Source organism: Ixodes scapularis, unplaced genomic scaffold (genome assembly GCF_016920785.2).
Source record: "Ixodes scapularis isolate PalLabHiFi unplaced genomic scaffold, ASM1692078v2 PGA_scaffold1__304_contigs__length_218370807, whole genome shotgun sequence".
In the NCBI taxonomy this organism is placed as follows: domain Eukaryota; kingdom Metazoa; phylum Arthropoda; class Arachnida; order Ixodida; family Ixodidae; genus Ixodes; species Ixodes scapularis.
Window position 1 is genome coordinate 171,471,025 of NW_024609846.1, and position 21,829 is coordinate 171,492,853.

Genomic DNA, 21,829 nt, shown 5'->3' on the forward strand with positions numbered 1-21,829 from the left:
GATTCATGGATGCAGCGTTTATATTCCTAAGACTGAGTGGAGAAGAAAAATATGTAAGCGAGGTGTGTGTCAGTTGACGGCACTTAAAAAACAAACGGCATTGATAGCACATTCATTGTCGACAGCGCGTGGCCGAACCGTTTTGACATGAGCCGGTAACCTTTATTTTTTTTCCGGTTCAGTTCCGGTTCGGGTTCATCGCGATAACAATATAACGGTTTGGGTTCGGGTTCAGTTCCGGAAAAAATACCGGTTCGGTTCCGGTTTTCGGTTCCGGTTCGACACCCTGCATGAATTCATTTTATATCATCAAATCAAACATGAATAAAAAAAAAATCCATTTGCTTACTTTTGTACAAGGAACTCTCCATGTCACCATACGTGAAAATAAATTTATAAAGTCTTGTTTTATCGTATTAATGCAAAAGCATTAACTATCCCATGGAGCAGGCCAACGTCATCAGCCGTACCAAACGGCAGATAAATTCATGAAGCCGTGATCTCGGGCATCCTAGATTTGAAGCCGCGCAAAAAGGCAAATAAATGAAGCCGAAGCAGGCTGCCGCGCATCACAGCGCCACCCCATGGTGCTGCGTGCCCGCACCGCCAGCGCGCCAGAATCGGCTGGCGCGATCAGGTGCGGCCATGGCGCCACCCGAGTGTGCCAGCCGATTCCTGCAGCCAATGTCAGCGTGAAACCGACAAAGCGGCGGCACAGCATCACTGGAAAGATGATCGCAGTTATGTCTTGGGAGTCCGTGAAACTTTCCTTTTCCTTTTTGCCTTGTAACATCCACTTCAAGCAGATGCACATTTTATAAACATGAAAATTAACAAAGGGCGGACTAATAACATTGTGTCAATTTATCTAGGCCGAACAATCAAAGTGGAGGATAAAAGGCGCTCACTCATCGCAGCAAAGTACTTGTGTATATGTTGTAAGGTGCGAGTACATACCACTCGGAAAATATCACAATATTCAATAATGGCAACACCTCCTATTGGTTCGTCAGTTTTAAACAGTATCCCTCAACAACATGCCTTGGAACCGCATACTTAAAAACAACTCAGTGTCAACTGCCGAGGAAAAAAAAAAAAGTGAAAGCCATTTACAACTTCCTGTAACGCCGAATTGGAGCGCAGCTCTTGAGGAGGAGGGAAGGGTATTGAGGGGAGGGTAGACCCTTCCTCCTCCTCCCCTCATTCTTTAATAGGCTCCGGGGGGGGGGGGGGGTCACCTGACCTCGGCGGAAGGGGGTCACGTGACCTCGGGGAGGGGGCCACATGACCTCGGGGAGGGGGGCCACGTGACCTCGGGGGTCACGTGACCTCGGGGGTCACGTGACCTTGGGAGGGATCATGTGACCTCGGGGGGTCACGTGACCGGGGAGGGGGGGGGGGTCACATGACCTTGGGGGTCACTTGAACTTGGGGTGACCTTGGTTACGCCGACAGCGACGCCGCTCAAGCCGGAAACGGGCGCCTAAGAGCTGCGCTCTAAAAACACACACGCAACGTTTCACTTGCTGGGGTTGCTGTGTAGAAAAAACAGAATATCGTCAACATGGACAGATTCAAACTAGTTTGTTTTTATTAAATTAATACCCACTAATGAGAAGTCTTTTTCTATTGGTGCACCTGATGCTGCTGGGGTGGCATGGACGAACTGCGCTACAAGAATGATGTGCGGAAACTGGTGCTGGCGCAAGTAACACCACTCCACCAGGGGATTGAATTTAATCTCCTCAATCTACTTGTAGACGAAGAAGGCCCTTGCAGGCTTCTTCCACTTTCCTGTAGCAGGTCAGTTATGGGTTTCTTTGCAAAAGAATGTTTTCTGCTCTTCCCTGCCAAACAAGAGCACGCTTTCCCGGGACAACTGATGCTCCTGCATTATTTACTTTTCCAACGGACAGCATTTTTGGCGAGATAGAACATTCTAAATTCATCTTTGGTGAGAATCAAATCTTTCTTGACGTAAAGAAAATTTTTTTCCCCGATTGGCACCTTTTATCTAAGTAGTTTGCTCCCGCAATACATTCGATGATGCACTTCATAGTATCACCCACTTATTCACTGTGCGATCGTACACGTTTACAGGCCACCTGGCATCCACAACTGATCCGCAATCCGCCAAATCTGATTAATTTCTATCCGCATCTGGCAGTTTAATGCAGATATCCATGATTTATCTGCGGATATGCAGGGCTCTACACATATGCAGTGGCATCACTGGTGGGGGGGGATTGCCCCGGGTGCAGCACTCAGGGGGTTGGGCAGTGGAAGGGGGGGTCGCAGCGGACCACTGCCTCGGGTGCCACTGACCATAGAGACGCCACTGCACATATGGTTCCAATGAGAAACTTGCTGAGTGCCATTGAAAAACACCAAATTAGTAGATTATAGAAATATTCGAAGCACGCAAAAAGCACAGTAGTATGCTAAAGTTACCACTCGTGCAACAGGAGCAAAGCTTGCGGTTACCGCTCGTGAAACAGGAGCAAAGATGGCAGTACGAAAGCGCAGAGGAGAAATGTAAGAGATGGCTTACCCTGTGGTTTACCTCCAATGATGGTTGCAACATCGCTGCGAGCTTTGTCAGTAAGCTTTCGTGCTGCATCCCCTGGGCAGAAATTTTACATATTAATAGGCCATATCTAACACCCCATATATGTGTTGCATGATACGGGGTGTTACGAATCAAGGCTTTCACGCCAAGATCACCCGAAAAATCATCACCTGCATATAATGATACCAAATTTTCACAAAAGGTGTATTTTAGCGGTGCGTTTTACCTTGCAAATTTCAAGGCAAAGCTCCCTTCCTGCAAAAAAATCAGAGCAACACTTTTGACATTATCGATGGCAGACGCCATCGCGGATGACCAAGTTAAGCGAAGGTAGAGAGTCTAGGTTCGAGAGAGGGAGCAACCCAAGCTACGGAGGATGTTTTCTATTAAAGGGCAGCTCCGGTCAAATTTTGATGTTGAAAAAACAATGCAATCCTATGTTGTATCATCTGAAAAGCCTACACGTAAAATATTGTAACGCAATTCTGCTTAAAAGTTTATTAAACCAGCCAACAAAGCCGGGGCGGCTCCATGGTCACCAAAACCCGCCCAACCGGACGGGCGATGCGCGGTGTGCAGAGCAGCGCAGTCAATGCCGCTGCGTGGACACAGCCAACACTGCGCAGAACGTCAACAACTGTAAAATGTTTCCTACTTTTCGAGGCACGGAGTGTGAGGGCGAGAGAGAAAAAGAGAGTGTGGAGAAAAGAAACGACGCGCGACATTGCCACTGCACGACTGTACTGGGTCAACAACGCCATCATGCCGTCTGCCGCTTTCCTTTACGACATATCCGTCGTCTTCGTACCATGTGATGTCCAGTAGTTGACAAACAGAAACAATGTTGCCTGCCACGGAAATGGTTTCGGTTTCACTTTGGGATTTTCCTTTAAAAAAGGTTTGCAAGAAAACTACATAACTTTTCGGGAAACAAATAACATAGAACTGTTTTGTTAGTAGTTTTTAGAGGATAATCACCCGTAATCCCAGAATTTTTGGAATTGACTGAAGCTGCCCTTTGAATAGCGGTCCCCTTTAAAGCAGACTGGGTGCAGTTGGGGGTTGTGAGTATGTTTATACAGCCTGAAATTAGTCCTCCTCATTGGGCGACGAGTCTCCCAGCTGTAGATGAGAAATTTAGCTGGTGCAGTACAACTGCTAGCTTGGGGTCTTCGACGTGCATCATGTAGTAGTGATGGCCGACCGCATGCCTGTACGATGCTCGTCCAGATCAAAACGAGCGGACTGGGTGCATGCGCGCATGAGTGTGTTGTTGAGAGCACGAAGAGCCACGACAAGACGGAGACACTTGCACATGATACAACGCTGTTGCCTCCTCGCACCTTGTCTTACAAACGAAGCAAACAAACAATGCAACCGCGATTTAGTAATTGGAATCACTATGGAATCTAGGCACGCAAATTGATTGATAGTCGTGCTCGTGGCACCATCTCCAGACAGGCGCAGCAAGCAGACAACGGCCCTCGGTCAAAAGCTGATGATGCCGTCGTATGCTTATCAAAAGCTGACAATGCCGTCGTATGCTTACTGTCTTTTGGAAAATAGTGCCACAAGCACAACTCTCGATTGAAGAGGCTCTAGTGAGAGTGGGTACAACTCAAATCCTGGAGAGCATTTGAAATTTAATGGCTGCACTTGGGGAGAGGATTGGGAAAGGATATGCACCAGTGTTGCCCGCATAAGAGCAGACGCCCGCTCTGTTGCAACTCTGTTGTCCCATGCGCCTTTCCTCCTCTTGCCTCCCATTGCAAGCAATGAACGCCTTGGCGTAGGCTTTCTCGCTTCCTCTTCACTCCAGGAATTGCAAACGTCAAGAGGAGAAAGCAGGGTTGCCACACAAGCAGCAGTGTCCAAAATGGCGGAATTTACAATTTTTCGTGTTAAACAAATACTTAGCCTATCGGAACAAATCTGGTGGCCATAGAAAAGTAATCATTTATACCTTGCATCAATTACTCAAGCAGATCAATGGGCTCTTATGACATGAGTTAGGAAAGTTAGGCCCCAAAGACTCCCAGCAAAACTTAGCAATTAAATGGCGTCCATATCCCGTGATACCCGATCTAGCAGTTGCACCCACCCTCGCGTCAGCCTCCCTACTCTCGATTAGAGAGCCCCCTCGATTAACTCTGTCGTCTGTATCAGTGCCTGCCATTGACAATGTGAAGGGGTCTCACTTTTTTACAGGAAGGGAGCTTACGCCCCGAAATATCACGAGGTGAAAACAATTGTGATGATCGAGAATATGAGATCGCTACGTGCAGATATACGCCGATCAACAGTCAGCCGGTGTTCTGGTCGTTACTTTATAATTAATTCGGACACACCGAGTTGAGACTCGCACGTTTGGTGTCACTGTCATCACGAAGAGGCTCATGCTCGTCATTTGTTTCCTCTTTTTGAACGATTCGAAGGTGTGCGGTTTCTTTTCATGCAAGCACTGTTTATTCGGAAGTATATGTAGTTACCGGCAGCATGCGAACTCGTAGGATTTCCCCAAGCATTCTTCAAGGCGTCACAAATGGAGACTTGGACTTCGACTGCTGTTGGCGTCGTGGCATTGTAATCCAGGTACACTCTGCATCCCAATAAAAAGCGACGAAATCACGCACACCACACAAGACAGTCCGAGCTCGACGTTGATACCACTTTCTGCACTAAAACTGTATTTATTATTTATTTATTTATTTCCAATACTACTAACCCCATTCGAGGTTGTTGTAGGGTGGTTCAGTTTGAAATATTACAAGCAGAAAAAAAAATATTCAACACAAGATTTTCAGGTCAATATTCAAAGCAAATATAGAAGTCAAGAATGAAAAATTAGTAAACAACTTCAATACAATAGATACATTGCACTTTTAAAAACAGCATACAATATTAGTTTATGATGAAAAGTGGGCATCTACGTAATCGAGGAAGATTTCAATAGACGAGGAATGAACAACATTTTGAGGCAGGTGGTTCCATTTGTTAATGGTCCGGGGAAAAAAAGAGAATTTAAAGCAGTTAATATGAGCGACGCCTTCATCGTAAAGATTGCCATGGTTGTACCATGTTAATCGTTTGCTTGTATGGATAAGATCATTTTCTTTTGGTAGGTTGAAATGATTGTTGGCTAATTCGTATAGAAATTTAAGTCTAGCCATTTTTGCTCTTTTTTCTAAAGAGGAGAGATCCAGTTGCCTGCAAAGTTCAGAGAAAGAGACGTGCCTACTATACTCATTGCAAATAAACCTTGTGGCCATTTTCTATCTTATTGATGCCGGAGACTGTGTGGGGGAACCAGACGACGTTGGCGTACTCGAGCAAAGGACGTATTAAAGTTTTGTAGGCTAGTAATTTAGTGGCAGGAGATGCAAATTTTAAGACTCGTTTAAAGGGCCCATGAAACGATTTTTGGGTTGGGATAAATCATTTTATATTGGGATTTTACTAATAGCACATCGTTCAGTGGACCAAAAGTAAAAAGGTAGAAAGTCAAAAGCCTGACTTTCAGTGCGAAAATTTGAAAACAGAGCGGACTATTTCGTACCTCCTCCCCTTCGCAACCTCTCTGCCTTTTCACTGTGATACATCCGCGGTCCCAAAAGCGCGTCAACGGGTCCAAACTGACGTCACACGCAACCGGACCTCACTTATTCCCTTCACCCCTAAGCTGACATTGTGGTGGAAGCTACGCGCTTGCCGGACCAATCAGCCGCCTCCCTTTCATCACCTGACTTCATTCTCTGCAGCCACATTTGCCACGCTCACGTGGCAAGTGTGGCTGGCCCAACGAGCACGTAGCTTCAACAGCACTGTCAGCTTCGGAATGAACGGGGTGGGGAAAGCAACTTTTGTCTGAATTTTGAGCGACGGGCTAATCTTCTAGGGAGAGAATGGATGTGTCCGGATTACACAAACGAGAGTGCGAGCAAGAGGGGACTCCCCCTTTTCGTCTTCTTTCACTGTTTGGTGGAATGAGCGATTTATGAGTTGAGGAGGAAAGCTAAACAAGAAAAAGTTGGAAAAGCGTTTCACGACCCTTTAAGGAAACTCAGTTTTTTTAGAGCTTTATTAGTTGTGGAGTGAATGTGTGAGTCCCAACGCGAATTTTGACTTAGGTATGTTGAGGGCAAGGTATTTGTGTTCACCGACTTGTTCTAAGAGGTTATTGCCTATCTGGTAAGGAAAGGAGTATTGTTGTCTTTTATTGGTTATGGTCATAAATACAGTTTTATTCAAATTTATTTTCATCTGCCAATCATGGCACCAATTTATGATGTGTTGAAGCGCATTATTTACGTTAATCTGGTCATTTGGGTCATTTATTTGTGAATAAAGTATGCAATCATCAGCAAAGAGGCGAATTTTTATGTTCACATCTTTGACCAAGTCATTTATGTATATGGGGAACAAAAAAGGTGCCAGTACTGATCCCTGTGGGACTCCCGATGAAACTTTGCCTTTGAATGATGAGTGCGCATTAAGAGCTACGTACTGGTAGCAATATCTGAAAGACTAGTCTTCAATCCACCTAAGATTTTTTCCTTTTCTCCTATAGTATTGATTCTATAACTTAAACAATAGCTTAGGGTGAGATAGCTCGTCAAAGGCTTTTGACAGATCGATGAATATGGTGTCAACCTGTCGTCTATTGTTAATGACAGTGGAAAAATCGTGAATGCTTTCAACAAGTTGCGTCACTGTTGAAAGGTGACGTCTGAAACCGTGCGGATATGGAGTGAGCACTTGGTTATTCTCGATGTGGGTGGAGACATGCTTCAGAACAATGTGTTCGAGCAATTTACAGCAAGTTGAGGTAAGGGAGATGGGCCTGTAGTTCGCGAATGAGGCACGCGAATGAGGGTGTGCATTACCATTATCTGTTGCAAAGACCGAAAGAAAATAATCATTGAAGGCTTTCGCAAGATTTGCTTTGTCACCGAAGAGCGTTTCTGGACTTGATTTGTTTTTTGGGTTGGCATAGTTCCAGAATTTGACGGGTGAAGATTGAATAAACGATTGAAGAGTGATATTGAAAAAGTTGTATTTAGCCGACTTGATTTTTTGTCCAAGATCGCTGTTGAGTAATGCCATTTTGTTCTTATATAGAGGAGTTGTTTTCTTTGCATTCTTACATAACAAAAATTAACCCAGAAGCAGAAAAATCAAATGCCGCAGGATGTTAAAGGGAAGGACAGAAAACTTACACTTTGCCGTGGTTGTTTTCGGTTTCCATTGCTCGCTCGATGGAGTGCGCGGAGCGACGACCCAAGAGAGATACCGCGAATAAAAAGAGGCGCTGCAGGACACCTCGAGAGCGGTCGTTTTATCGCGTGAATGATTGCCCCTTACGCGAATCCGGGTGTGTCCGTCGTATCACAGCGTCGCGAACTGAGATGAATAAGATGCCGCTCTTGATAAATGTCCGCTCGTCCGAGGCATCCGAGGCACGAACAGCGTGACACGCGGCACCAGCGGCACTTCGTACGATCTTCGCGCGCGCCTGTGCCTGTGCGGCCAGCGCGGCCAGTGCGGCTGGCACGACGCCAGAAGGCGAACGTTATCAATCAAAATTGTATCGCGAAATTTAATTCCCCTTGAGATTATGTAATAAGGATTTAAAAATTTAATTTAGAATATATTACATTTTGTCGATGCGTTATATTTTTGTACCTGGAGGTTTACGAGGATTACCAATCTATCATATTTACTTTTACGTCTAGTTTCTCTATGTCAGCCGGATCCAACGCTATCCAATCCACATTTTGTTTTAGGTCGTTTTGGAAGTTTTGGGCAAATTAACAATCTATCACCACGTTTAAACCCGCTTCGAAGATGATTTTCGCCTGTCAGAAGGACAGTTACTTGCAGCACCTTAAAACAAAGGTCGTTAAGTGCGACGCGGCCTTCCTTGAAGTCCTAACCAACGGTAAGAAAGAAAAGCAGGCAGGTTACGAGCTCGTACTCGAAGATACCGTGCTCTTCCCCGAGGGTGGGGGCCAGCCCGACGACCGCGGCACGGCGAACGGAGTGCCGGTGCTGCGTGTGTTCCGAAAGAACGGCCATGCGATCCACTTCGTTCATTCCCCGTTCACCGTAGGGGAGGAAGTCGCACTCGAGGTGGACTGGACCCGCCGCTATGACCACATGCAACAGCACTCGGGACAACACCTCATCACGGCGGTGGCGGAAGACCAGCTCAGCTGGCGCACCACATCTTGGAGCCTGGGTGACGAAGTCAGCTTCGTCGAGCTCGACGCCCCAGCGGGGATCCAAGCCGCCGGCGTCCAAAGATTAGAAGCGGCGGTGAACGAGAAGATACGGGAGTGCGTCCCCGTTTCCGTGAAGCTCTACGAACATGGGTCTGAGGAACTGAACGGCGTGCGGACGCGGCTAAAACTTCCCGAAGGCGAAGGAGACTCAATACGCGTCGTCACGATAGCCGGCGTCGACTCCAACACGTGTTGCGGCACGCACGTGTCGAACCTGAGCCACCTCCAAGCGATCAAACTGTTGTACACCGAGAAAGGGAAGCAGGGAAAGACGAACTTGTACTTTCTGGTGGGGAACAGGGTCTTGGGGTATCTGGACAAAGCGGTGAAGAGGGAAAGGTCCCTCAACACGCTCCTCAAGTGCGGGCCGGAGGAGCATGCTGCCATGGCCGAGAAGTTGGCCAAGTCACTGAAACTCGCCAACAAGAATGCCCTGTCGGTGTTGAGGGACCTGGCTCTCGCGGAGGCCAAGCTTTTCAAGCAGCTCGATCCATTGCCCAAGTTCTTCTCTTTCCACCGGCGGGAGGCGGACGCAGAGTTCATGTCTATCTTCGTGAATGAGGTGGGCAACAAGGACGTCTTGCTTTTTCTGACTGCGGGAGACGAGAAGGGGAGCGGGCAGTTCCTGTTGGCCGGGCGCGACGATATCGTGTCTGCTTATGGGCCCAGGGTTTGCCAACTTCTGGATGGGAAAGGATTCATGAAGCATGGGAAGTTTCAAGGGAAGGCCAACTGCCTTTCAAAGAGGGGCAAGGTAGAAGACTTGTTGAGGGAGGTGATGTCTTCGAATACTTGATGGGAGATCGTCTAGAGAATATAATAATGTAGCATCTGCACCAGGCCCAACCAACAATATTTCAGAGAGCATAGATTCCTATCAGTACCTTTCACAATTGCAGTAAATAAATGCTTAGCGATCGGGCACAAGAGTGCCTATATTTCCCACTTTGACTTATCACAATTAATGGTGAATGTTGCAAAATTAATGTGTGGTTACAAATTCTGCCAGGATTCAGATTTCCCTGCTGAGCCGAAATCTGGATTGCCCAAAGCACGGTGGCAAAAGCGTTCAACGGGATGCTACAAACATCACTCGTATAACAATATATCGAACGGATGACCATATTTAAAAAAAAATGGGGGCGCATTTTACATATGTTTACGTCTTCTTTCTCCGAGAAGGAGAGGGAATGGCCTCGCGTCTTCTCTGCCTTGCCGCCTTGAGGGGGCGAAACGAAGAGAGGAGGAAACGAGATATCTTGATGTCAGGTTGGCCTCGTTCAATCTCCACCTTTTTTTTTTCCAAAGATACGGCTGTCAATTCAAGATATCGCCTTAGAAGTAGTGTTGTAGGGATTGTAGCGTCCCGCCTATAGCTCCTGCATTGTTTTCTGAAATCCAAATTTCGGTTCACCATCCCTTTAAGTCACCAAAATGAGGTTCTCGAAATGTGTATAGTGATGCTATTTTTTGCTCATGTACCTTCTCCATATCTTTTTATCCAGCTGACATACTAGTCACGGGGATTGTTAGCTTTAACTGTTTCGCTATTGTTGTTCAGGTTTAGTGACATCTTGGCCAAAGGCACAAAACATGGCCAGCTGTTTTGGGAGAGCTATGAGCCATCATAGATATTTGAGGCTTTTTGGCAGTTTCTAAAAGCAATGCCACAAAGTGTAGTGCCTTATAGGCAAATAAAAGTACATTGGAGGGTTAACATGTCAAACCCTGAAGGCCTAGGTTTCTTTGACATGCAATTGAAATATCAATTGCACGACACCTTCTCCGCAATAACTTTGCATCATATTTTCGAAGTTACTTGTCGGGGACGGGGAACATAGCCTGGCCTAAGACCCAGGAAGACCCAGGAAAGACCTGTGATTTGCTGAGATTTCTTAAAAACATTTTCCAATAAGAGATTCAGAGATTTGTTCATTTTATTACCTTTAGGAATATATTGAATGCTAATTGAGGCCACTCGAATAAATTAATACCAATTAACATCATTAATAGAAAATAATTTTTTTTTTAGAAATGGAATACCTTTGAGAAATGTTATTTGTACACTGAAAAATAACCCTTTTTCAGTGTACAGCCTGCCGCCTGCCCCCCCCCCCCCCCCCCCCCAAGACGGGGGGGGGGGGGGGGGGGGGGGGGGGCAGGCGGCAGGCTGAGATCTCCCGGGGGGAGGGGGGGGGGGGGCGGGGCGGGGCGGGGGTGCTGCATGCTCCCTTCTCGCCAGAACTGGAGATTCAAGCTAACAAAAGCACACTGGGATTCAATTTCCCATGTATTTTGTCAATAAAGGCAACGTGGACGTTATTTTGTTTACATGCCGCTACTAGAAGCTCATTACATAGCACGTAAACAGCGTCTCGGTAAGGATCATGGCCCGGGCCCAGCGGGGGCTCTGCCCCCCCCCCCCCCCCCACGATTTCACCAGGGGGGGCACGAGCCCCGGTGCCCCCCGCAGTCTACGCGTATGTGCCAAGGTACAGAACTTTTACCCTAGAGCAAGGGTACCCAAACGTTTTGGCTAGGGGCCGGATTGGGGACCTGTTGCAGTCTCGAGACTGCAACAGGCTTGCTGCCCTCGATTGAGGGCAGGAAATTAGATAAAACAATATAAATGTGGAAATACTAAATAAATTAGCCTTAATAAGCATTTAAATATGAAAATCGAAACTAGAGCGAAAATTCAAAAAGAAATGTAAGGTGTACAAATATACTACTTTATTTTTAAGTGTAATAGTTTAATATTTATGACATTACAAAATAGTTGGGACCCCAAGAACCCACCAGACATGAATCAAAGCGCATAGGAGCTTTGGCATATTCACACAGGGAGAAGACTAATGAAAATGGTGAATATCAGATAAGATCACTATACCCGATACACACGAGAACGCAAAGAAATTTTTTCATAGCTACGGAGACATGAAGCAGGGAACAACGAATAGTAATATTGATTATGACAATTTACAAAAAAATAATATGCCAAGAGAACCGGAGTTTTGAAGGCAGTTTTCTAGGCATGTGGCAAATAGTCAACTTCGAAGCGAATTCAAAGCGAATAGTAGTTTTGGCCAAATATTTCCGAATAGAATATTGAATAGTTTCTCCAACCCCTTCCCCCTTTTCACTCCTGCACCATCTCTAAACTAAACCCCAGCTGAACTCGTAAAGGTTCCACTTGTTCATATCTAAGCTATGTAAACTTTAATCTAGCTATATTTATGGACTGTGACCTCAGAAAGTCCATTGCCTACATGGGAATGGCAAGTAAATGATGCACTTGACATAAAATTAAACCTATAGAGATGCCCAGCTATATTTAATTGAAGGGATTAATTAATCCTGCTATATGCAAATATTCTTTATTATGTCTGAAATTTGAGAAATAATAAGACATCCATGAATGATGAACGTAGGTCGTCAGAATATGTCTGCCTAACATACACTCTTGCATAATAGCCACAGTTTAATTTTGAAAATGTTACTGTAGTGTATATCAACATTCCCGAAGCTTCCGTTTAATTTTACACACGCCACGCGCGCGTGCACCATCTCGATATGAAAGTGCCCTGCAACGACTTTTTGACTGGATATTAATTTGCACAGAACCTGAGCGGACTGAACGTAGTAGCTTAGTAAAACTTTTCTCGAAATTCGCTTTATTTTAAAAGGTAATGGCGAATTAAAATTACAAAAACAATTTTAAAAAATAAAAAAAACTCCCTCATGACGTTCCTGGTCCTGGCTTGGGTGGCCAATGGTAGAAGCAAAGTGACTGGCCAATCGGCTGCGGCTTACGTTGATGGTATGAATTTAACGGGTCTGTCGGAGTTGGAGCTCCGAATCCTCGATAAAAGTGCGGAGCTAGGAGTAGTACCGACGATATTAGGACCAACGAGGTAGAGGGGCTTAGAGTGATAAACCGGAAGTTCGGAGTCCCAGCAAAATTTAGCCATTAAATGGCGTCCATGTCCCGTGATCCCCAATCTAGCAGTTGCACCCACCCTCACTTGAGCCGCGCTTCAAATATGGCACAAATGACAATTGTCGAAAACCCGTCATTCTTCCTCGCTCCTTTGGGAATTTATTTCTTTAAAACTAAGTATGCGAGAACATTGAAATAAATGGCATTGTCTTTTGCAAGGAACGCGGCACCACATGTAAAAATTCGAGAAAAAAAATTTCGAATGTACTTCACTGCTTGAATTCAAATGAGACCGTCCGCCGGTCTTTCGAAGTTCGGCGAACTTTGAACCATTACCCTACAAGTTCGAAGTTCGTCGAACTTTTCACTTCTCAGGAATCGAAAGTTCGAAGCTTTTCGATTGTCTAGATAGATAAGTCTGATGGTTCGAAAATGATCGAATTCTTTAGCATAGGAGGTTCAAAAGTTTGAAAAGCTTCGAACTTTTTAGTTCAAGAAATTCAAAAGTTCGAAAATCATTGATTTTTTTGGTCTGTCAAAGTCGAAAGTTTGAAAACGATCGAATTTTTAAGCGTAATAAGTTTGACGGTTCGAAAAACATTGCATTTCTGAACGTGCAACGTTCGAAATTTCAAAAAGTGCCGAACTTCGTAGTTTAACAAGGTTGAAAATTCGACTTCCGTCGAATTTTTCGATATAGAAAGGTAGAAAATCAAAACCTTTTGACCGCTTGATTCGATCATCGAAACTTTGGGTCGAAAAAAGATTGCGGCATGCTCAGCGAGCACTCGCAGCTGCCGCACTCCGTGTCGACGGCTTGAGAACACGTGTTCTGTGTTCTGGATCTATTCTGGACGGTTCTGGATAGGCTGTATCACGCAGAAGGGGAATTTTGCAGCGTGGTCCAAAGGCAGCAGCAGCATATCCTCGGGGTAATGAAAAGTCATCAGTCCGAACTCGTTGTTCCGTATCACTTGGAGAAATGACATGATGCACCACACAGAAACTACACGCCGAACGTGGAAAGGAACTTGACTACCCTTGCACCAATGCGTAGTAAGAATATGAAGGCTTGTCTCTTCAGAGTTTCTGATGTTCCGTGCAACGAAAAAATTCATCAAATAAGGAATTTCATTGGTCGCCACCTCGACATACAAAGCAGAAAGTAAGACGGACTTCATCGCATCCGTCTGCGACGATTTTCGCAAAGTGAGGAAAACTTCGCCAAAAATAGGGAAATTTTAGGCGTCCAATGCAAGAAAGAGAAACGTGAAACACCTGAAACGCCCATCACGTCTGCGGTATACAGGCGGTCGCCCTCTGTCTGGAGGCCCTATTTCAAAACGTTCATCGTCTCCTCAAGATCCTAGCACCTCTGCCCTTAACAACGGCGGAAGCAGAGCGCTCGTTCCCTTCACTACGACGGTTTATTGAAGTATTTGGTTTATTTATCTTTCTTTCTTTTCTTCTAATCTGTCCCTCCTCTAACCCATTCCCCAACCCTGAACTGACTCCATTTTTAGGAGTGGCCACCTGTTCAGGTTTTCCTTTTCAATAAAACGCTTACTACTACTTCACTTTTGAAAACATACCTGAGAGCATAGGCGTAGACTACGGGGGAGCATCAGGGCTCGTGCCCCCCGGGCCATGATCCTTACCGAGACGCTGTTTACGTGCCATGTAACGAGCTTCTAGTAGTGGCATGTAACAAAATAACGCACACAGCGACGGACACATGGCGATATACATACGCTGTAAAATGTACCCTCTAAAGTAAACTACTGATAATTGCCGGTGTAAAATAAATTGTGCGGAAAAGCACCCCCCCCCCCCCTTCCCCTCCCCTGCAGAACTCCTCAGCCTGCCTCCCCCGGGAAAATGGAAAGTCTACGCCACTGCCTGAGAGCGTCCACTTTGAATGAGCCTGCTAAAGACCAGACGCAGCCACTGTCGAAAAAACAAGGCCAGTGCTGATACCGTACCTGCACAGGATGTTTCATAATTTAAAAAAAGTCGTAAGCTGCTATGAAGTCGGAGTAGTTTTTTCAGCACCGGAAAAGGAATCAGATTTGCCCTAGAGTGATGAATACATGCCGAGGGTACCACAAAGAATGCAAAGATTTCTTCTATGCACTTTGGGCGTCGTATACAAGGTACCACTTTTGTGTGGCAAGAACTACATACGCACAGTGGGTAGCTGCTTTAATGATCAACTCGTGAGCATGATTACTCCTTGAAGGCTACAGTGGGTGGACATCTTCCAATCCATTGTAGGGAGTGCACATGCAGACCTTCATTCGGCGAGACAAACATCTTGGGGAGGAACGATGAGAAATTTATCTGCGAAGTGCTGGAGGCTTTCCACATCCTGTGAAAACAGGGACTGTATCAGTTAAAGAATCCGTGACGCTGTCAAGCAAGGAAAGAGAATTCCTTCAACAGACAATAAAGGGCCCACACGAGCCTGGATGAACGAGCCACCAACATTCACGGGGCTGATGGTAGAAGCATGTGTCTGCGGTGGATCATTCCTTTTTTTTCCGTCAGTAAACATAGTTGCAAGTGGCGCTCTTTTCTGTATGGCTGTTCTCTCTACATTGTGCGCTAAATCTATGGTGTTCTTCTATGGTGTTGGTCGTACTTACAGCACTATGTATACTTGTTATTTAACGTACCTCAGGGAACTATCGTTGCAATGGGTAAGCAGTCCAGCAAAACGGCTTGAGGCAATTGGCTGAGCATCCTTCCTACTTCTATAAACTGACAGCAATCTAATCGAACACAACCTATGTCGTGATGCTTGCTAAAAAAAAAAATATACATATATATACAGGCACCTAGGCTTTCCGACAGTTCAAGGTTGAGGAGCATGCAGTCCATCAAAACTCTGTGGACTCCAAACCTTTGGAAATACAGCTGATCTTGTCACGACCGGTCTTATATCAAGCTCTCCACATTTCCAGCTTCTTGCATTTTTCTTTGATGAATGCATGATTCTCGTACACCAGCTCGGAGCACGTGAAGCGAAAGCTCGCGCTACAGATCCCAGGGATCCTGGGTTCAATCCCCACTCCTGCCCATTTCGATCTGGATGAGCATTGTACCGGCGTGCGGTCGTGTATCACTACTGAGTGGTGCACTAATAAGCCAAACTTATCTTCGAACGCCAGGTTCAAAAAAAGTTTGCAACCTCTCTAGTTTTCTGTATTTTCTTAATCATGGTTTGTGTCGTTAATTAAGTTATGTGGCTTGATAGATTGTAGACCGTAGTGTGTTCAAACCGAAGGCTTATATCGCGTGTCCCTCACAAGATGGCAAATATTTTTTTGCCATCTAAATAAATCAATAGAAAATTGATTTATTTGCGATAATGTTAGCCACCATGCTGGACTTCCTGCTGCGACAGCCAGCGTGCCTGAATAATCGTCCCGTGTCGGCATCCTTCTGCCGAGTACCATTGTGCTGAGACAGCAACGTGTCGAAATCACCGGTTTTCGGTGGCATCAGCGTACGCCCATTTAATCAGGCGGCGATTGTCAGGTTGTGTGAACGTCATTGGCTCTGGCAGTATGAAGCAAGCGCTTACGGCTCACGAGGCACGCAGTAGCAGTGGTGGCATGCTAGGCTGACAACTAAGCAACGTTTTTTTTGCCACTGCAGGCTGGTAATGTTTTGGTTTGTATACCCTTTTTTTTTTACTTTTTTCAATTGTTATTTTTGTATACTGCTGCTGCTGCTGCTGCTCTTTCTGTTGTTGCTTCGTTAATGTTGCGACTGTGAGGGGGGATCAGTGGCCGAGGGTACTAGCGCGCATGAGCTTGGAGCTCGTTGAGCGAAAGTTCGCACTGCAAAACCCGGGGATGCCGGGCTCAATACCCACTCCTGCTTGTTTAGATTTGGATGAGCATTGTACCGGCGTGCGGTCGTGTATCACTACTGCGTGATGCACGTTAAAGACCCCAGGCTACCGGTTGTACTTTTCCTGTAAACCTGTCTCTTAATGGCAGGTGGTGGTGAAGAGCTCTTTGTAGCTGACCCTAGCTTCGGCATTGCGACAGCACCCGCTGTTGTCCTGCTAGGCGCGAGGCTTCCTCTCCCTGCTTTGCAACTAGCTATCAGCCACCTGCCTTGCCACCTACAAGAGACCTGACTCTCCAAGCGCCCAACCCAGACATGCTCGCTGGCATTCTTGCTCCCTGGCCTCCCTCCCGCCGACCCTCCAACACACGAGCTGCCTGCTGTCCACCCGCTCGTTCCCGGTCAGCACGCTGCCATTGCAGCTCTTGCTGCAGCTCAGCCTCGTGCCATGGCTGCCCTGGTTCCTGTGGGCCACGAAAGGTCAGATGGAATGGTAAGAAATGCACTAGATAGGCTTTCCAGCATATTCTTCCTGTTTTGCTTCAACGGATAGATGTAACACCGAGGGTTCAAATATGGTGCCCGGTAGCGTCTCCGACTGGTGTGTTTGCCGCGTCAAACACTCCCAAAATTTGGTTTGATGAACAGTAGGCTTAGGTAAATGTTGGCTCGGAGAAATTTTGTTTTTCTTTTGAATCTTGATAAAAGTAATGTCATGCACTCAAACTTTCGCATTTTATTACATCCGCTAGCGTTAGATTCTCACGGAGTTTCAGCTTTCTGCAATGATTAGTTTCTCTATCCGGGTTGAAAAGCAGGGTATCATTTTCTCTATCAATTCCTGTATAATATGCTCGCAATAATTCAAACTCGTATATTTCATACTCCTGGGTAATTCAAACAAATTAAAAACATTTTGGTTCTCCCATTTTGTTTTCAATGTAATTAGAAGTCGCTTATTTCAAACGGTGTTTTCGTGCAATTCAGACCTTTTGTTCTCGCGGCACCGTTCAGCGCACTTCTTTCCGAGCACCAACGCACCGCGGAAAAGCAACACCGCGAAGCTCGCTTCTTCGGGTGCTGGTTCTTCGCAGTGCACCGGTGCTCGGTAAGAAGCGCACTCAATGGGGCTAAAGCAGGGGACGCTCGAGCGATGAAAACAGGTGCTGCGTGGCTGCTCGTATAGCAACTTACGAGGACGCTGTGACGTGGCGACATGGCATGGGTCCATGTCACTGCGCCCGCGCAAGCTACTGCACGGAAGCTACTGCACGGCACCCGTTTTTATCGCTCATCTGTCCCCTGCTTCATAGTCCACAATAGACAACTTCTTTGCTGGAAGAACAAACTTACATTTTGTTTTGAGGTGTTATGTGCAACCAAAACACTACACAATCAACATTTCTGACGGATGAATAAACTTATATGTCACCAATGTTTCATGTGTGGTACAGTATCTACTTATGACTTGTAGGCCTGTATAGAGGAAATCATGAAATATCTGCTTTGCATGTATAGCCATTCATACAGCAGATCATAACTTTATCTTGCATCATATTTAGGTAAATTTTTGATAATTCAAACTTCTGATAATGCAAACAAAAATTGTGGCTTTCTGGAGTTTGAATTAATGAAAGTCTGCTGTTGTTTGAGTTAGAGACATCAAAAGACAAGGCCAAAAACCTTTCCTGTAGTGCTTCCACAATGGTTTCAAAAAAGTAGTCTGTATCAGGCAACATCCACTGGTGCCAGGTAGGTTTTTAACCATGCAACAGTAAGTCAAGAGCGTGTCTGGATGCTTTTAATTGCTATATTTGAGTTCACAAAGAATTCGTACACCATTAGAGCAAAGTGAATCAACGCTTCGATGTTCACAATTGTCGGTTGTAAGTAGCTTGTGAACTGCGTTGGGCATCAGATCGCAACTGTAACAGTTCTCTAATGGGAAGCGAACCTCAATGGCTTAAAAAACACATGCCCACCAGAATACAGACCGAGGCAAAATGGAAGCGTTCAGCCAGCAGTGACGGTTTTGGTCACAGGTTCCAATTCGAATGTCAGTCTTCATGTGCACACAATTCAAATCTCCAGAGCAAAAAACTCGGCCATGTGCACGGTCCTCGCCACCCTTGGCTTACCGTTAAACGCAAAGTACAGCGAGTTTTAGAGTACTGTTTGTACGTAAACTAGGTTGCATTAGTCGCACAATGGATGAAATGCAACTTGGCTCACAGGCATCTTTACACAGTGCTATTAGATGAAAGCCTTTCCGGCGGGCAAATCTGACGACGCTCAAAGTGCGACGAATCTAACATCCCACGGCGAAATGCGTACTGGACGCGAGGTGTCGTAGATTGCCAATGAGATGCCGCGTCCCATTCGCTGCACCTGTTCCTCTAACGCAGAACCCATGTTGCTCGTAAAATTTCAACTCCTTAATTGCTCGACGGCGACAAACGTCCCTCCCCGAGTCGCGTTTCTTGGCGAACCAGACTCGGCTCCGGCTGTCCCACGATATACAAGGTGTGACGAACCGACACTCAAAAGCTCTCGGCATGTCAATTTGCGATGCGACGCTGCACGATGCTCCGCAAGGCCCTCGAAACACTTCAGACAGCGTCCCTCGCCACTGAGATGCGCAGGGGCCTCGTCTTCCGCTCCGACGCCAGCGAGCGGCTCTGACGCAGCTTCTCCAGCTTGGCTCTCAGATCCGTGCCCGCCGTACCCACGCCAGACGACGACCTCCGTCCCGGAAAGTCCTCGCGGTCCGCCTCTCGGCGCGGCCTCTCCCCATAGTCGTAGCCGTAGCCGTAGCCGTAGCCGAAGTCATCGTCCTCTTCGGCCGGATCGTAGTCGTCCCGGAGCCTGGGGTCATCCAGGTCGACGTAGCGCGAGCGATGCGGGGGGGGTGGCGGGCTTCTGCGCCGGGGCTCCGTCGCGAGTGCGCGTCCTCCGGAGAGCCGGTCCCATACGGTGCCGGAGCGGGGCTCCTCGTCCGACGGAGGGGAACGCCCTGGCGAGGACCACGGGGTGGGCGCCCAGTCTGCGTCGCTTAGTGTTGCCTGCTTCCTGCAAAGACCGACGGGCGTCGGGGGTGGGGATAGTGGTATCGGAACACAAGGAAGTCAGCCACACCCCCAGATATTTAAAAAATTTAAAGTAAACAATGTGAGGAAAGCAAATATCTCCTCCCCCCCCACCCTTCCCCCATTTGTCAAGTAAATTGCTAAATAATTGGCAGTGATACTTAAATAATGCTAAGTCCTACTGCTAAATGACACTGTACAGCTTTTCCTTCTCCAGCTGCATGTCATTATCATGATCATTGTTGTTTCCATTTTGCTTTGTTCATTCGCCATTGCAGTCATGGACTTGCGCCTCTCATCTCAATCTCCTCTCAGCGAATTGTTTTCGAACTATGCTGGTTTGGACGTCATTGCCCCACCTGTTCTTCCACCGCCACGATGTGTCGCTAAGAAGCGCAGAAAGTACTCTAGCATAATGCTAGAAAAGAAGGCAGCGATTCTCAAGCTAATAGAAAGTTCCTGAATGCGAACAGGGGCATAACCTAAAACAGCGTAATCGACGCCTAGCAGACCGAGCAGGAATTTTCCGAATCCTCCGCCCCCCTCCCTCCCCCTCCAACCACAACTCACCTAGTGGCCGCGCACGCGCCACCCTCTCCCTTTTATTGGCGCATGGGCCGCAGCACCAGAGGAGAGAGCTTCTCTGCGGGGTGGCGTTTCTTGGAACTATGACGTGTCGCGGCCACTTAAACTGCCGTAATTTAGTGGCTCATTTTTCGCGCTCACAGACAACGCCGGCTGCACGGCTGCACTCCATGGGACAGCTAATGCTTTCGCGTTAATAAAAGTTTGTTTCAATTTTTGCTAAAGCTCACCTTTGTTCGTAAAAAAAAAAAAAAAAAAAAAAAAAAAAAAAAAAAAAGTCGACTTATGTTTGAATTATTTTTTTCTTAATTCTCGGCGAGTTTAATATAAAGGCATCGACCTATACTCGTGGTCAATTTATATTCGAGTGAATACGGTAATTGATGATAAGGCGCTCCTGATGACAATGAGAAGTATGTAGCACTCATTGCATACGTTTCCCGGTAAAGATTACTCTTGCTCAAGCCGCCGCGGCAACCGCAGCTTGAGACGTGGGGAGTGACGTCACCATTATTTCATGTATGAAACATTTTGGTACAGTGCATTTACTTTTCTTTTGTCAATCATTTGGTATACAGTCGCCGACCGATTTCTCGGACTCCGACAATTCGGACTTGTTCGATAATTCGGACTGAGAGGAGGAACTGTGACTTACTCCATCGAAATACTGTATACTCACGACCAATGTTTTGGACAGCTAGAAGTCCGAAAGTTCAATTATTCGGACAAAATCGTCGCGAGCGGTCAGCAGGAAATACCACCAAAGAGCGGCCATTTTGAATTCTATGTTGTCTGCGAATGGAATGGCTTGGTTTGGCAGCGCGATTTGAGTACCCCCGAGTTCTACCGCCAGGTGACGCTATGCTAGCCCTTTTTTTTCCATTTAGCTGCACGTCGTCATCATCATTATCATCATTTTGCTTTGTTTCCTTCCACTTTCGCGTCGCCATTTTGCGCCTCGCATCTCATCTCGTTCCTCGGATCAGCAGAAAATGAGACTGACGACGACTACCGCCCGCAGCCATTGACAGCGGACATTACGAACGCATTAACATTGCTGTTGAATGTGTACGACGAGAACACGACGCTCGCGCAAATCCAAGCAGACATCATCGCGAGCAGGCGTAACACGAAGCAAGCCACTATTGACGGCTTTTTAAAGCCTGCTGGGGCGTAATAAAGGCAAGTCTTTTTATCTACCGAATTTTCAGACTGCTTGATTATACGGACCAAGTCCGAATAATCGGTCAGCGATTGTAGACCCTTTTGCTGTTTACAAACATGAACTGCCTCCTGCGTCCCAAGGAATTTCTGGTCGCTTCGTCTTTGCAAGCCTGTATAGCTTGCTTATGTCACCGGTGCTAGAACGCATAAATGCTACAGATACATCAAAGCAACGAGGGCCCTCGGCTGGACAATTTATTGTCTTGGAGGAGGCAAGTTGGTTTACAAGAATATTTGAAAATTTTTAACAAATCTCGCGCCTCTTCGTTTTTTTGGCATTCACCTG

The 21,829-nt window shown here is 46.4% G+C and overlaps 3 protein-coding genes across 4 annotated transcripts in view; 1 reads left to right on the forward strand and 2 right to left on the reverse strand.

Moving 5' to 3' along the window:
* LOC115319183 (selenocysteine lyase) overlaps nucleotides 1–8,867 on the reverse strand; it is a 33,934-nt gene extending 25,067 nt beyond the window's left edge. The window contains exons 1-3 of the mRNA XM_029979044.4: nucleotides 7,786–8,867; nucleotides 5,059–5,168; nucleotides 2,552–2,623 (exon numbers count right to left, since the gene is read on the reverse strand). Coding sequence (XP_029834904.2) covers nucleotides 2,552–2,623; nucleotides 5,059–5,168; nucleotides 7,786–7,814 — 211 coding nt within the window. The 5' untranslated portion in view covers nucleotides 7,815–8,867. The remainder of the gene's footprint in view (nucleotides 1–2,551; nucleotides 2,624–5,058; nucleotides 5,169–7,785) is intronic.
* On the forward strand, nucleotides 8,356–17,707 carry LOC8039559 (alanyl-tRNA editing protein Aarsd1-B). Of its 2 annotated transcripts, none has more exons than XM_029979047.3 (2): nucleotides 8,356–9,412; nucleotides 16,798–17,707. In XM_029979047.3, exons 1-2 carry the CDS (start codon nucleotides 8,414–8,416, stop codon nucleotides 16,819–16,821), a joined length of 1,023 nt encoding a protein of 340 aa, XP_029834907.2. In that variant the 5' UTR covers nucleotides 8,356–8,413; the 3' UTR covers nucleotides 16,822–17,707. The 2 variants fall into 2 exon arrangements, with proteins under 2 accessions (XP_029834907.2, XP_029834908.2); XM_029979048.3 differs by having other exon boundaries at nucleotides 16,849–17,707.
* Nucleotides 17,708–18,427: 720 nt separating this feature from the next.
* LOC8039560 (nuclear cap-binding protein subunit 3) overlaps nucleotides 18,428–21,829 on the reverse strand; it is a 28,701-nt gene continuing 25,299 nt past the window's right edge. The window contains exon 9 of the mRNA XM_029979042.4: nucleotides 18,428–19,717. Within this exon, the coding sequence (XP_029834902.2) occupies nucleotides 19,258–19,717 (460 nt within the window). The 3' untranslated portion in view covers nucleotides 18,428–19,257. The remainder of the gene's footprint in view (nucleotides 19,718–21,829) is intronic.

Excerpts from the sequence above, each read along its gene's own strand:
- LOC8039559 (XM_029979047.3), top strand. The coding sequence starts at position 8,414 with ATGATTTTCGCCTGTCAGAAGGACAGTTACTTGCAGCACCTTAAAACA. Across the intron at positions 9,413-16,797 it reads TGTCTATCTTCGTGAATGAG|GTGGTGGTGAAGAGCTCTTT; the intron begins GTGGGCAACAAG and ends TCTTAATGGCAG.